This window comes from Pangasianodon hypophthalmus, chromosome 23 (assembly GCF_027358585.1).
Source record: "Pangasianodon hypophthalmus isolate fPanHyp1 chromosome 23, fPanHyp1.pri, whole genome shotgun sequence".
Taxonomy (NCBI): domain Eukaryota; kingdom Metazoa; phylum Chordata; class Actinopteri; order Siluriformes; family Pangasiidae; genus Pangasianodon; species Pangasianodon hypophthalmus.
In genome coordinates this window covers 5,117,813-5,134,793 of record NC_069732.1, presented here as the reverse complement: position 1 = coordinate 5,134,793, position 16,981 = coordinate 5,117,813, and the positions used below count along the sequence as shown (strand labels likewise).

Here is a 16,981-nt window from a genome sequence, read left to right as displayed (position 1 = left end):
TCAAAAATACTACTGTTTTTTTTTTTTTTTAATTTTAGAAGTTATACTAGGGGTAAAAAGTACCAAACCATTGAGAGAGTATATAAATCCACTTTTTATTCGATTTTTTAATCAAATTCATTGTTTAAGATATTTTGTTGTATTTTCACAATTTTACATAATTTCATCTGCTTGAATTTTGTGAAAAGTTAAATAGAAACTAAACTGGGGAGTGGGGTGGGGATTTGAGTTTATAATTCTTGTTAACTAAAATTATTTTTCTCTATTTTTAGGAAGATTTTTAGCTGTTAAGTCATTTCCTAGTCATTTTTTTCTCCTATTATGCTTATGCAACTAACACAAAGATTGAGCTAATAGTTCTTTCTCCTACACAGAATATGCAATTTTTTTTTCTGGGAGAACAACAAAGTGTTCTGCACCACTTCTACGAAAAGAGTCTCTCTCATCCACTCATTCCCAAGCTAAAGGGAAGGTCAGAGTATTTTAGCGAGAGCTGAGGCACAGCAGTGGGTCTGACAGCTCCGGTGCGTGCTCTGAGCCCTGATGGTGAGATTTACGCCTTCAGTCCTGCACCTTTTCACTTCTCTAATTTCCTGTTTGGAAGTGAGAGCCGGCGAGTGGCTGAATATGCTCCGTGCAGCCGGACTCGCTGCGTCCTTGATGTCCGAGTTAGCAGAGGAGTCGTGCGCCATGGGTCTGATCTGACTGGCATCCAAATGGCTGTAATATTTCTCAGGCTCAGAATGGGCAGAGCTTACTGTATACCACTTTCACAGCCAAGCGAGGGCTTCGTCTGTACTTTCTTCTGAAGGGGAAATTATAATGTGTCTAGCAATGAATTAAAACAACCTCACTAGTTGTACTTGAATGTCCGCTCTAGAGACACGCCTCCTAATAGCACTGGCCTTCTATATACCGTGTGTCCCGTGTGCAAAGACTCTCAGGTCACCTTGTTACCACCAAAATCTGACTGAGGAGGATCTGGGTTGCTTTCTGTATTCCACTCTTTCTCTTTTGTAGCCCACTAACAAGCTCTTTAAGTGGGTAAAATTTGTGGATCGTCAAATTTCTGAATCATTCCAGAGACTAAGTCTGATTTTTACTCTCGGGTGGGAGATCCAGAGATCCAGAGAAGCAGAGAACCCTGTGGATCTGCCTGCCATCCAGCCCAGAGGAACCGGAAAGCGTAAACTCCTCTGTCCTGAACACTTTCCCGTGCTGGCAAACTTACAAAGCGCTGACACTGGAGACTCCTTCCATAAATGTTAAATAAAGGTCTTCTAACAAACAACCTCCACCTCAACCACATCAACGATTATACATACATCTTTTTTATCCATTTATTATTAGTCATGGATTATGTGGAGCATCCGCATAACATATTGGAAACAATAAAATATTAGAACAAGCGCATTGATATAATATAAACCTATATATCGTTTACGTTACAGCCGAAACTACTTTCCGAGCTGTGCTGTTATACAAAAATAATTAACACATTCCGACCAATCAGATTCGAGAATTCAGCTGTGCTGTGGTATAACTAACATTCTGACAAACCATAAACTTCAACATAATGCACCATAAATAAGCCGATATAAATTAAATTAGAGCATGTTTCTATGTTGATCAACTGAACTCTCTGTAAATATTGGCACCCATCATACAACCTCATTTTTATATTTATAACTGGAATAAAACTTTTATTAATTAAGGTTTATAACTGTAAAATACTGTGTTAACTTTGTTTATTCGTTTACTACTTCCGATGTTAACAGAAACTTTAACTAAAACATCACCAATGTCACAGACTTTAGTATAGAAGACGAACAGTCACTAATGACCAGCAGTGAACCAGCGTAGCATGAGTGCATGAATGAGGGTGTTGATTAAATTCGATCTGAGAGATTGCTACTGAATTTATCATAAATCACTCTTTAACCTAGCTCTCGGTGCACACAAAAGAAAATAATTTCCTCGTTTCAATCATTTTACACGTTTCCCTTTCTGTCAATTCATTGCGATCATTTTGGCTTGAGGTTATACTCTTGTACTGGGGGCATTTAAGTGAATTCTTAAGGACCGCTGTGACCTTGTCCTGAACAGCGAGGTCTATAGCGAAGCCCACATCCTTGCTGTCCTTGTTCTTTATTATGAGCCCTAACCATCCTCATTAAACACAGCTTTTTAAGCCACTTAATTTTCAACCCACTTACAAGTCTGCTAAGAGGAAGAGGGAGTTTTTTATTATTATTTTTTTTTTTTACTTACGAGGTTTTGTATTCATGCTGACAACCAATTAGCACCTCCAGCACACACAAGGTTGGATTAATAAATGTAAAGACTTTGTAAACAGCACGACCTTTTTCTTCACAAGTGCTGGAAACCAGACAGCGCGTCTTCATTACGCTTCTGCGGCATCCTGGTCGGTTTCGTACACCCTCTGTGAGCCAAATATGGCAGTGAAAAGGAAACTGAATGTGAGTGCACTTTGAATCAGAACCCTCGACCATCTGAACGAGCAGGAAGTGCCAAGGAGACGCTCCACTTCCTGGGCTGACGGATCGGCTTGGCTGTGACAAGACGGATGAAGCGAACTTACGCATCTTATTCAACAAACCCCCCTTCCCCACCCCCATCACAACCACCCCACGCTGTGTTTTGCGAGTTTGCCGCCAACATGGTGTCTAATTGCGTTGACGGAGCTGGTGATTAGACACAGATTTCCGTTTGACGTTTGGCATTGTTTCCGACAGTGTCAGCTCAGATTAATGTCTCTTGTTGTGTATCTGTTTAGCGTGAGCACGCATGCATCTTTGACTGCTTGCCAATCCCGATCATTAGCAGCAGATTTGATGAAGGCATTGAAACACGCTCTCGTGAAACACCTTTCGCAATACACGCCGAGACGCCGAGACAATCTGCCACTTCATCACAGCACTAATAACACACAACTGCTTCTACGGATAATCGATCAAGAGGCTCGTCAGAGCTAATAGAGGAAATGTCGCATTTTATCGGTATGCCTACAGTTAATGTGTGTCCATTACACAAGTAAAGAATAAAACACTTCAGGGCATGCTGTTACAGGAAAATATTCAAACAATGACACTCTCTCCAACCTGAAGTTGATTATTTTCCGATAACCACAAGTGTTTTATCCTCTTATTTGCAACAATTTTCTCTATATTACAGAACATCATACTTTTTATCCGCTTATAGTTACATTTAATATTGTGGAACGTCCATGAGACAAGCTAGTTCCTATTATTGCTTATGTTATAGCAGCTATAAACAGTTGCTCCGTCATCAGCCTCTCTGTTACATTTGAAGTTAATAAGTCAAAAAAGAAATAAATAAACGTTAAATAAACATTTCCCCACCATATCAACAATTACACACTTTTAAAAAAAAAAATCCTTAGCTGTTACTATAGAAACGATAACGTATTAAAACGTGAAAATTGAAAATTAATCAACATGATATTTCTGACCAATCAGAATCGAGAATATCACTACGGTATTAACATACAATGAAATCATGAATATATTTAACGTATATCCTAAGCGTACACCACAGTGATTAGTTCAATGCCATGAGTTTTCAATTAAAACAAGCTTTTAATTTCTGGAGCGGTTACTGTCGCTAGCCTGCGTTTCGCTTTAATCTCTTCGTTCTCGCCGAGCATAATTACTGTCGATTATTTCTCCCTGCTGTTTTTCGGGCGCTTAATTGTGAGTGTATCCTTCACTTATCCTCTTTTAATAGACTTCTAATAATAATCAAAGTTTAAGGCACATCTGGGATTGCTTATTCCCTATTACGCACACAAACAACCCTATTTCAGGAAGGATGATATGTGCCGCGTGGTGCGTGATGCGATGCAGCCCCATTAGCAGAGACGTGTGCCAAGGTCGAGCATGTGCCCGTGTGTATCCCTGGCTGCCAGGACCTCAGGGCATTGTGGGTACTTAACAAACACACGTCAGGAACGAGTGAGTGCATCTGTCTAGTTAAAGCGTGTTGAATATTTCATAGTGACCTGTGCAGAGGCTGGGGCCAGTGCATGTGCGTGTTTGAGTGTGTGTGTGTGTGTGTGTGTGTGTGTCTGCATGTGTGTGTGTTTGTGTGTGGCTTGGCTTGTGCAAAGACTTAATGTGGCCATGTGTGCATCAAGGAGATGTTATATATAATCTATCTCTAATATTTTGATCAACTTGTGTAATATTAGCTAACCTTTTATCTTGTTGACTTAGCCTTTTTCAATGGTGCACATTTTTAAGCAATAAGGATAAAAGCAATAAGATTTTTCAAAGGGCGCCACAGAGGGACCCTAGATAGTGCCTGTACAGCCTAATGAGTGATCTCTGATATATCACTCTACATAGTGAAAAAAAGATGTTTGTTCCAACTCAAATATGCAGTGTTAATTTCACGGACGAAAACTGTTAATCAGTGATCATGAACGTGAAATGACAACCAATTAATAATCCACACTTTTACTCACAAATATACAGTTGGGCTCTAAGTTTACATACGCCTTGAATCTGCAAACTGTTAATAATTAAAAAAAAATAGGAGGAATCATAAAAATCGCATTTTGTTTTTTATTTAATACTGCTCTGAATAAGCTATTTCATATAACAGATGTTTACATATAGTCCACAAGACATAACAACTGAATTTACACAAATGACCCAGTTCAAAAGTTTACGTACACTTGATCCTTAATACTGTGTTATTATCTGAATTAATTTAGGTGTGTGCAGTGTAATACGTGTGCTCACTAGAGTGACGCTATTTAATGGATCCACTTCCCAGTGAAGGAGCTGCTGCGTAACCATGAGTGTTTCAGGAGTTTTTACTAAGCCTGTAATGGCAAACTGTATTTGTTAAATGATCTAGGGTCTCATTTATCAAAGCATGTGTAAAACAAGTGCTAAATTTATTCTTAAGAGCCGCCAGTACACACAAGAAAATTGGCATTTATCACACACAATGGCTATTGATAATTCCCACACATACAAAATTGATGTCGCACAGAGACACTCATTTGCATAAAGAAACGCCCTCAAATTGCCATATATGGTAAACAAATCCTTTTAAAAAGCATAGGAGCCTGCTCATAGCCTTTCTCTGTTAAATGTACTCATAGCTAAAGGCCCACTGGTAAACTAAACTAGACTGGGGAAACTAAATCGACTGATGAAGCATAATCTCAAACGATCTTTAAAACAAGCTTTAGAACGTTTTTATATGATTTTACTTTACATTCTGTCTGTCATCTGTCTGCACTGAAATCTAATTACTCTCTCAGTTATGCTTATATGATAGACAGTACGTGATGTAGAAGCTCTGCGTAGTCAGTTTACCTGCTATTACACTTTTCTACCACTAGGGATTTTTGCATAAGCAGCATGGTCAGGAGTGTGCGGAAATATACGCACATTCTGATAAATCCCATTCAACGCAAAACAGTTTACGCAAAAAAAAAAAAACAACAAAACTATGCATATGCACGGTTGATAAATGAGGCCCCTGGTGTTCCATTTAAAAAAAGGATTGAAAAATAGACATTTCATTGACTAAAACCTTTCAGTTTTAATTTACCAAAATTGCTGTGGTTTTTCATCAACTAAATCTAGACTCAAATAAACAATAACCAAATGTCTAAAATATTAGGAATGTTTGTCAAAAGACTTTTTGTCAAAATCAAAATTTACACTGCAAATATCCTATGCTGGAAATACTGATGTTTAACAAACATTTGATCATCTACAGTATCACTTTCTCCAGCTCATGGTGGATTTGGAGCCTATTCTGGGAACGCCACTGGGAGTGAGGTAGGAATACACCCTGGATGGGTCGCCAGTCCATTGCAGGGCACCAACAAACACCTTGGGACAATTTAGCACAGCAAATGTTTCTGGGATTTTGGAGGAAACCAGAGGACCCAGAGTTAAACCATATGGACATGGGAGAACATTTGACACCAAAGGTGCAATCCTCTTACAAAAGATATTGTATATATTACTGAAAACTGCGATACAGTTCCGCCTACTAAAGTCTTCAGCACTCCATTTAGTGTTACCAGTTCCATGGTTCATTTCTACTTTCAAATCACTGCTGTGTTTATATTAAAATCTACATTCAAATGAAACAATAAATTATCCCTAAATCCCAGAACAAACTGACCCCAAGACTGCACCGTAGACAATTCTTTTAGTTTAAAGTCTAAGTCTTGGCTAAATCATCTCGCTCACACATCCAAGTCAAGTCCTCACTGGCCTCTTTCCAAAATAAAAGCGAACTTAATGAACTGCACTAGACTGTAGTCGTGTAACATTATATACTGTTGAAGAAATTATTATTAACGTCTACAAGACAGAGTATGCATCATTAAGTCAAAGTCTGAGTCTACATAAGGTTATGTCCAAGTCACATGACGATGACCTCGAGTCCTACATCGTATACTAATTATCACGCACACTGGCATGGAAAATGTACAATATTTCACTGAGAATATGACAAAACATTCAGCAATGATAGTCATGATTTTAAAAACAGTGTACTGGGATTAGAAGGGACATTGCTGGTCTTGTTTTGAGTTTGGGCTGCTTTTTTCACACAGATCTGGCAACGTGACCTCCTCTTTCATCATACGTTCCCATGCTATCAGTATGCGGATGATTGGAAGCCAGATGTTTGATGTTTAACAATGAACAAAAGAAAGCATTGACCAAGAACACAGCGTAACCACAGAAGCTATCGAGCTAGGTAGTTCAATAACACTAGAAAATACACATTAACATAATAAAAACTACGATTTTATATAATAGTTTCTGTTATATCATATGTCTAAAACCATATTCTGTTAGCTATATAGTCAGAGATGCTATGTGCCCTCTTCGTCCCTTTTTTTCCTTAAAAGACAAAGTTTATTTCTGTGTTTCGAAAAATGCAAACAACAAGTAAAAAAATAATAAAAACAAACAAAACAAAGAAAATAGCCAGATGTCTACACTGAAAAAAAAATCTAAGATCAGCGTATTTAAATTGAGGGCAGTGTCAGGCGGCAGAAATGATTGCATTTGCAGGTGAGGTTTATTTTGATTTCAATCCAAAACATGAAGAAAGGTCAAAACAGGCAGACGTTCAGATGATCAGCAAACAACATACACTAGGCAAAATCCGAGCTCGTGAAACCAGAGAGCAAACGAAGTCGAAATCAAAATAGCTAGAACGATGATAAAGGCTTGGTAATGATACACTGGCTACGTTTACGTGCACATCAATAATCCGATATTTGGCAATATTCTAATTAGTATTGAGTCATGTAAACACCGCAATCTGATTCAGATTAAGGCAATATTCTGATTTCCCCAAATTCCGATTCCCACCCCTGGAATATGTCTGTATTAACTGGAAATTTGTTGCATGTAAACACCTTATTCAGAAAGTCCACTGAAAGGAGACATATGCGCATGGTCAGTCAACAAGGAATTGTGGGTGCTCACAGATGCTTAGCTGTAAGCTAGATATTTAGGAATGGCAACTCAGGCATACTTACAGCAACCATGTATACACAAATATTCTGATGCCAATACGCATATAAACATCGTATTCGGAATCTGGCTGCATCCCGAATGTAGACCTTAAACAGAAGTTGATGTGCATGTAAACGTAGCCACTGAGCATTACTTCACACTGGAACAAAGATACAGAAGGAAATAAATGCACAAACTAATCAAGGGAAGAGCTGAAAACAGGTGAAAGTAATCATGACATATTAGGGAGAAAACCAATGACAAGACAGGGGTGCAGACAAAACATGAACCAAAACAAACGCACATGGCCATATAAACAAACGCACAGAAACCCGAAAGTCAAAGTCAGTAAATAGAAATACGTACATTTACGAAAATTTTTTTTTTGTAGTAACATGGATATAATGACACGATATGAAAGCTACATAAGGCTCTATTCACTTTTTCGAGTGTAAATTCAATGACTAGCATAGGTGTAGGAAGACAGCAAAAATACAGACTGCACCTTTAAAGAACATTATTAACGGATGATGTAGAAAACTTTGTTTTGGAGAATAATGGAAGGCAGAATTATTCAAGCCATTTCCTTAGCCAAGTATTTTAATATGTAATACGCATGTGCAATACAGTCACATTATTCTTCCAGTATTATTCAACAAGTTTCATTGGCTAAGTACTTTAATACGAATGTAATGCGAATGTGTACTACAGTCGCTGATGTAATGAGCATGAACAAGGTGGATTATTTACTCTTAAACTTAACTTAAGCTGATGTTAAATATATACTTGTCTAAAGTTAGCTATACAGTGATAGGTTTTATTTCACACTGATAAACTCAAAATGCACAAGTAGACAGCATGTGGTAGGGTTTTCAAGAAGCGTCGGTTAATATTGGAGGATGTGAAACACCTGTGCAACTCATTTGTGTCTCATCTCCCTTTTATATTGTGTGATACACTATATGGCCAAAAGTATGTGGACACCTGATGATTCCAAAACCATGGCTATTTATATAGAGTTGTTCCCCCTTTGCTGTTATAATAAGCTCCACTCTTCTGGGAAGGCTTTCCTCTAGATTTTGGAGTGTGGCTGTGGGGATTTGTGATCATTTAGCCACAAGAGCATTAGTGAGGTCAGGGACTGATGTTGGTGAGGAGGTCTGGGTGGAGTCAGTGTTCCAGTTCATCCCAAAGGTGTTCAGTGCGGTTGAGGTCAGGGCTCAGTGCAGGACACTCGAGTTCTTCCACTCCAACCTTCACACACCATGTCTTCATAGAGCTCGCTTTGTGCACAGGGGCATTGTCATGCTGGAACAGGTTTGGGCCTCTTAGTTCCAGTGAAGGAAAATTATGATTCTACAGTATACAGAGACATCCTATACAACTGTGTGCTTCCAACTTCATGGTAACAGTTTGAAGAACTTATGGGTGTGATGCTCAGGTGTCCACATACTGCTGGCCATATAGTGTAGCTCATACTAGCATACCCTGATGTGGAGCTCCTCTGCCAAATGCATAATGCTTGTCAGGTCTTGTAACATAGTCAGAGTAAATGTCACTGGATATTGTGGCAGTGTAATATTGTGTAGGGACGATAATATTGTTATATCACGCAAGCCTAGACTGAGCACACATTGTTCAATCAAAGAAGAAATTACCAGCCGTCCCTGGAGATTAGTACAATATATAAAGTGTTTTTTTTACTTTAAACTGCTAAAAGAGCTTATTGAAACGATAATATTCAGTTGGTTGATGAACTTTTGTACAATGAGAGTGAAAAAAACTGCGATGTTTAACGTGGTTGTGCACAAATTTCGCAGGTTTATTTAAGGAAATGCTTTCAAGGACTCTCACTAAATAGAAATGCACTTTCTAATGGAACTTCATTCAAGGAGCAAATCACCAGCGTGGGATTTACACTTACAGGCTGGAAATAATGAGTTTAGTGGTGAAAAAGGAACTGCACATGGCCAGTACAGCACATTAAAGGGACTGAAAGGAATAAAAAATAAAGGAAGACTCAGATCTGCAGATAAAAACTCTAAATTTAGAACTGATCCATTTATATTGGAAGAAAAACACCTTCACTGGCTTCTACTTCGTTTCAGTTTGTTTTGTCTAGTCCGTATACAATGTTCTCTCTTTCCAAATAATGAAGGAAAATCTTGATGGAAAAATCTCTCATTAATTCATCAGTGTATCCTGAATTTCATTTCATAGTTATAAAATCAGGTCTATATTAAATGCATTTTGAATTCATATTTCTCATTCAGTAGATGCATAAGCATGGAGTAAAGCTCTTTTGTCTTTCATTAATTTTGTTTATAAACATATGCATTTTGTGCTTTCTTATATAAATCCAAATTATATATAATGTTGATCATGAAATGTGTGTTTAGACAACTCTGAGAGCATTGTGTGAAGTGGTTAAGAAGTGAAATGAAGGAAATGAAGAGAACTGGACTCCAGTAACTCCAGTTAAATAAGGAAAGCTTCAGTTAGGGAGAATTATGAGCCAGCGTTCCAGTGTTAAGTATTAGTGTATATGTGTATATATTTTGAAAATCTATAACTATTTTTTAGACTGAATTTTACATGGCAGGTGTGGCCATTTTTATTAAATAAGCTATTGGATGGCTTTAGTGCATAATATTGCATAAATGCATTAAGCTTTCCTACAGTTAGCGCCACTTAAGGGCATGCTGTTATATGAAAATAATCAACGACAGGGTGAGGTCATGAAGCAGAGTTACTGCTACCACCCCGAAGTGGGTTATTTTCCTTTAACAGCACCTCCTGAAGTGGTTTATTCCTCTTATACCACAGCAATCTGCCACTGATTGCAATTTTTATTAATGGATACATTTTATCCTTTTATAGTTACATTTGTTGCCTGTGAGACAAGTTAGTTCCTGTATTCACGTACATTATAGCAGCTATAAACACTCTTTCTATCACCAACCTCTATTTTCTCTCTTTTTTTCCTCTTGAAGTTTATAAGACAAAAACACAGCTTGTCACATTACCCAGAAACCAGAAGGTCCTCTGTCTTGAAGATTTTCTCATGACCGAGTTTCTCAAACGTACTGACTGTTACAAAGCACTGACACTGGAGACTCCTTCCTTCCTTACTGAAAACTTCACCGTGTCAGCCATGTCTTTCATCTGTTTATTATTAGTTTTAGATTATGCGGAGTGTACACTATACAAGTTCCTGTGAATGGCATGTCACTATAAAAATGATAACGTACTGTATTAGGACGAGCGCATTAATATGAACCTTGTAGCTGGAACTACTGTCAGAGCTGCTGTTATACAAAGCTATTCAATACCTTCTGACCAATCAGAATGGAGAATTCAACAATGCTGTGGTATAAGACATTTTAACTTTAGTAGTACAGATGTGTACAGATCTAAAGAGGTGTAGAAAAAAGCGTGAGAGTTCTTCACTGATGTCCATATTTATGCATTTTATGTTTTATAATTAAGCAGATATTGAAGGTGAATGAATAAATGAATGAAATGCGGCTTTGGAGTCGATGATGGAAATTTGTTAATAGCGTTGTAGCATGGTGCGAATATTTAACGAGTTGGTGTGTTTATAGTTTTGTGCCAATGGCATTGGTTATTCAGAAGCCAGTAGCAATACCATTAGATAAACATCTGTATCAAATCAATTCAAATCAAATCAAATCAAATCCTAGCTGGCAAAGTATTGTGTGGATTTTCTGTCTTCTATAATAAATAATAATTCATACATGTGGTATAAATTCTTAGACCTAGACTTGGGGTTGTTTATGCAGATTTTCAATAAAATATTATTTTCTGTGTATGACAGAATTAAAGGCACGAAACTGTACTTTATTTTTTCTTATCACACGTCAAGCGAACACGTTTTGCACCTTTAGGGTCTAAATACAGTGGGGTCCAAAAGTCTGAGACTTTTTTTTTTATTTAAAATTGGAAATAAACAGAAGCTTTAGAATTCTGAAAAATTTACAACAAAGAAAGTAAATGTTCAGTATGTTGAATATTTAATATTCAGGATTCTGCACGATTTCTAGGTCCCTATTTAAATGTAAACAAATGTGTGACCACGTTGACTGCTTTGTACAAAAGGTCAGATTTTCCTCATGTCTAATGTCTTCTAGTGAAGCGTGTGGTCAGATGACACTCCATTGGATTTAATCTAAAGTGGATCGTAAGGTTTTGCACAAACTTGTGGAGTCCATGCCAGCTCGAGTGCACACTGTCATTACAGCAAAAACAGGACGTACCAAATACTAAGAAACTCTGAAATTCATGTAAGTCTTTTGAAGATTCTACTTTTCCCTCAAGTTGTTGTCAGTAGTGTAATTTGTTGTAAAACTGTTGTATTAAATTAGAAAAGAATGCACAATAGAAGCATTTTCACTAGTGCTCTCAGACTTTTGGACCCCACTGTATGTCCGTTAAATCATTTTAAAGGTATACTGTATTCACGGTTTCAGGTGAAGGATACACACTCATCATGTACCCTTCCTTGGTGGTTCCACCTCAGCAGCATGGAAAAGTACAGTTTGTTTATTTATTTTTTTGTTTATTTCTTTCTGAGAGTGTACAGATTGATGCATAGTCTATAGAGAAAATCTTCAGGTAAACAGTGAGTGTTCTTTCAAAAAAAAAAAGTGCTTAAGGAGCCTTTAATCAGACTGGAATGCAGCAAATGTCTTTAAATCAACTGAGCCTTGGGTATGAAGAATCGTGTGCAACACCAGTGGGTGAGCATGTGTGGAAATCTAGCACTGGGCTTTTTTTTTTTTTTTTTTTTTGGTTGAGTGAATGAATGAATAAATGAATGCAATACCAGTACTCCAGCACTTCAGGCAAAAACCACAAATATCGATTCAAGTCAAATGAAGGCCAAAATAAAGATTAAACAGCACAGCAAGAAGGCTCGTGCATGAGGTCAGACCCATGTTCTCCCACACTGTTCTGCACACACACTTCTTTCACCTTCAACACCACACCACACCAGAGCAGACCAGACCAGAGCACCTTTCTGTTTCTGTCTGTCAGCCTGCTGTAACTTCCTGCAGGACAGCTCGTGCGAGAAGCCATGTCGCACAGTATCATAATGAAGAGTAATAACTGTAATAATGCAAATCTCCTTGAGGAGCAGAGGAGAAGGCAAGCTGTGCTCAGAAACCGTATGCGCTCGTGCATAATAATAATAATAAAGATAAACACCCCTAATAGTATGCAATGATCAGAAGCATGGATGCTTGATTAAAATGTGCTTTTTTATGAAAGCACGCGCGTTTTACCTCACACGGCAGGGAGGCTAACATCAGCAGGAGGAACATGGCACTGAAGAGGTTCATTCTTCCCCCAAGCGGCAGCTCTCTCCTCTCCTCTTCTCTCCTCTCCTCTCCTCTCGTCTCCTTTCCTCTCCTCCTCTCCTCTCCTCTCCTCCCTGTTTTTTTTCTCAGCGAGCCCCCGGTTCCGACACAGCCCGGTTTCTCTGCACGATCCGGCGCGCGACAATCCTCATCACCGGTGGTGCGGTGCGCGCGCAAGGCTGTAGCCCGTCTCGTTAGCGCGGCGCGTGATGCTTCCTCTATTCGTATGCGCTCTCTCTCTCTCTCTCTCTCTCTCTCTGTCTTCTACGTGAGGACCGCCGGCGGAAAGGTCAGTGCTGGCGCGCGCGCGCGCTCCCGGCGCTTCCCGTTTTACGGTCAAGTAGAAGTGTGACGAAGGAGAAGCGCAGGATGAGTAAGAGGAGGAGGAGGAGGAGGAGGAAGAGGAGGACAGAGAGAGATGGAGAGATGGACAGGACTGCTGGAGTCGCAGAGGAGAGGTGAGCTTATGAGCATCTGCCGTGAAGAGAGAGAGAGAGAGACAGAGCGCGAGAGAGAGAGAGAGAGAGAGAGAGAGAGAGATGACTTTGATGAATGACCCTTCACACGTGAGAGCTTCATGCTTAATTGTCTCATCTGTCACTTAGGAGGGAAATCAGGAAAATCCAAATAAATTGTTGTCCCACATACAAACTTGCAGTTTGTTCCACAAGTAACACTTACACAGCAATCACACACACACACACACACACACACATCATGTGTAATAAATCATGTGTAATAAATAAATCACATGTGAATATATAGTAAACAGTCTTGTGTAAAAATCACATGTGAATATACAGTAAATGTATTATGTGCAAAATAACATGATAAAAATCATATATGGAAATAAATGAATTGTGTAAAAGTTGCATGTGAAAGTAAATGAATCATGTGTAAACACGATTCATAAACATGATTCATGAAACATCTAAATAAATTAATGATGTATAAAAAATCAGTTGAAATTAAATGACTCATGTAAATATGTAAATATGACTCATAAACATGATTCATAAATATGATTCATAAATATTCTGAATGATGAAAAATAATTGAATGATGTGTAAAAATCACACATGAACATAACTGAATTGTGGAAAAATCATTGCGAAAATAAAGAAATGATTTGCACACATGATTCAAAAAACATTAAAATAAATGAATGCTGTCTAAAGATCACGTGAACATAAATGAATCGTGTAAAAATCATGCGAAAATTAATGAATCATGTCTAATACTCACATGAAAATAAATGAATCGTATATGAAAATAAATGAATAATGTGTAAAAAAAAATACATGTGAAATCACATGCAAAAATCATGTAAAAATAAATGAATCATGTGTCAATATAAATATAAATATGAATCATATATAAAAATCACATGTGAAAAGAAAGGTATCATATGTTTCACCTACGTTTTTTGTCATTAAACAGTTTAACGGCTCGTATGTGACCACAGTAGTGCTCTGGTGCTTCCCCTTTATTTAAATCTGCCTCATCGTGTTCTTTCTTTGCTTCCACAACTATAAATGGATAAAATGTACACCATGTTCATTAATAAATAACAATTGTAATCATTGGCCAATATCTGTGGTACAAGAGGAATAAAACACTTTGGGACATGCGGTTATTGGAAAAGAAATAACTGGATAGTGGTAATGGGAACTCCACTTTGTGTAGGAGTGTTGTTGATTATTTTCCTATAACAGCACTCCCACGTGTGTTTTATTCCTTACATATGATGAGTTGTACAAATTGTGAGATGTGTTGATTCCCTTTTCAATTTCATCACTAATGTCGTATTTCAAAGAAATAAAGTGCACCATTTTTTTTTTATTTGTAATTGAGAATTCATTTTCATTCCAAGATGACATCTGTCCTTCTGGTAATGGCTGCACGTCGGCTACCCTACTTTCCTCTCACTCCTTTATTGCGGCACTGTTACATTCATTTGTTCAGCCAACACCAAAAAAAAAATCCAGGCAGGGAGAGCTGAAGAGAGAAATATTGAAGAGAGAAATATTGAGTGTGCAAGCAATAGAGTGAGTGAGAAAGAAAGAAGCAGACCAAGAGTGAGTATGTGTGTGGTAGGTCTCTGATCATCCTGTTTTTTACAGTCTGGAATATATATTTTTTTACCTGTAGGCATTCTGAATAAAATAACAGCTGCCCATGTCCACCCAGCACGTTTTGCTGAATTACGTTCAGCAGGCAATATCATCTCATGTAGTAAGTACCATTCCTTACCATTTTAACCTTAGTGCAGTTGTAAGCAGGGATGTGATAAGTAGGAATCATGCTATTGGCTCAATATGTCATCCTTTTAACAAAACTGTAGTGATTAGAACCTGACTTCCATGAAAAATGTGTACAGATATGACAATTTCATACACTGAGTGGTGTGTGCAGGGTTTTAGACATGGGGGTGCCAAAGGATGGGGCAAAGGGACTCTAAGGTGAGGCACCAGCTAATGAATCCTAATTAAAATGAATGGCCAGATAATGACATTACTTTATTTGATCTGTAATGGTGTACGTAATGGACGTGGTTAAAATACCTAAAACACTACAGTAATAACTGTGATAAAGACAAAAAGGAGTATCAGATCCAACAGCCGGTTTTATTTCAAGTGTTCAAAAGTAAACAGCCAGAAAACCAAACTGTGAAAACCATGAGCCAAGATCAAAAACATGAGAGTACAGCTCGACAAAATTCCTGCAGTGGACTGGCATCCCATCCAGGGTGTATTCCTGCCTCATGCCTGGGATTCCCAGTATAGGCTCCACATCCATCCCAACTCTAACCAGTTATAAAGTGGTTACTGGAGGAAATTATGAACTACTATTAGTGGACTGGATAAGAGAAGAGTTTTACAAGCCTTTGAAAATTTTTTCAGGTATGCAGATGAGCTGCCGTGTTCAGATATTAGTACTCACTTTGTATTCATTTTACAAAACTGCACTACAAGGGGGAAAAATTTACTGCACTTTCTGTAATTTGTTTCATACGATTTGCATAAAAAAGACAGCAATGACCATTAACAGCATTAAAAAAATACTTTTATCCAAAGTGACTTAGCTGAGGATTATGGATCTAGCTAAAAGACCTAACACTGTTCAATCCCTTGTCATCTCAAGATTGGACGCCTGCAGCTCCCCTCTGTCAGATCTGCCCCTGCAACCGATCCAGAATGCAGCAGCACAACTTGTTTTAAATATGCCCAAGTTCTCCAGCATCATCCTGTTGCTGCCTTCCCTCCAACGAAGTCCATTTCACACCATGATGCTTGCCTTCAAACCCCCATCAACCAGAAGGTACGCTCCCTTCAAGCTTCTAGTAGGGCTCGACTTGATCCACCATCCTTCAAGGTACAAGGAAGACCTGTGTCAAGACTCCTCTCTGTCCCCAGGTGGTGGAATGAACTTCCCGGGGCTGTCCGAACAGCTGCGTCACCTGACCCACGCCTTCCTCAAGCACTGTGATCTCACCAAGCTCACAAACCTTGAATTGTGTGTTTTTCTTGATGTACCAACTTGCTGTTGTAACCTCATGTGAACAAAGTAATGAATTTCCTGGTTGCACAGTTGCACTATTTGTCCATGTAGTACACAGGTATAGAAGGGATTTATTTATAATCGCACTATCCGTTGTCACCCAGATGAGGATGGGTTCCCTTTTGAGTCTGGTTCCTCTCAAGATTTCTTTCTCATATAGTCTCAGGGAGTTTTTCTTTGCCACTGTTGCCTCTGGTTTGTTCATTAGGGATAAATTTATACTTTTAAAAGCTGCTCTGTGACAATGTCCATTGTTAAAAGCGCTATACAAATAAAATTGAATTGAATTGTCCTGACTCTTCTCTAGCTAGGTTTTGGCTTGATGGTGTTCTCAGACCATAGCTTATTTGTACTAGCATGATGATATGTGTTGAACGGTGACTACAAAGCAGTTCTGTAAGTCACTCTGGATAAGGGCATCTTTCAAATGCTAAATGTAAATTATAAGAGTGGCAGCTTGGTGGTTCTGGGATTTGAAATCACAACCTTTTG

The 16,981-nt window shown here is 38.3% G+C and overlaps 1 protein-coding gene across 1 annotated transcript in view; it reads right to left on the bottom strand.

Moving 5' to 3' along the window:
* olfm2a (olfactomedin 2a) overlaps positions 1 to 13,384 on the bottom strand; it is a 111,232-nt gene extending 97,848 nt beyond the window's left edge. Inside the window, exon 1 of the mRNA XM_026945958.3 lies at positions 12,854 to 13,384. Within this exon, the coding sequence (XP_026801759.1) occupies positions 12,854 to 12,910 (57 nt within the window). The 5' untranslated portion in view covers positions 12,911 to 13,384. The remainder of the gene's footprint in view (positions 1 to 12,853) is intronic.
* Positions 13,385 to 16,981: the final 3,597 nt, after the last annotated feature.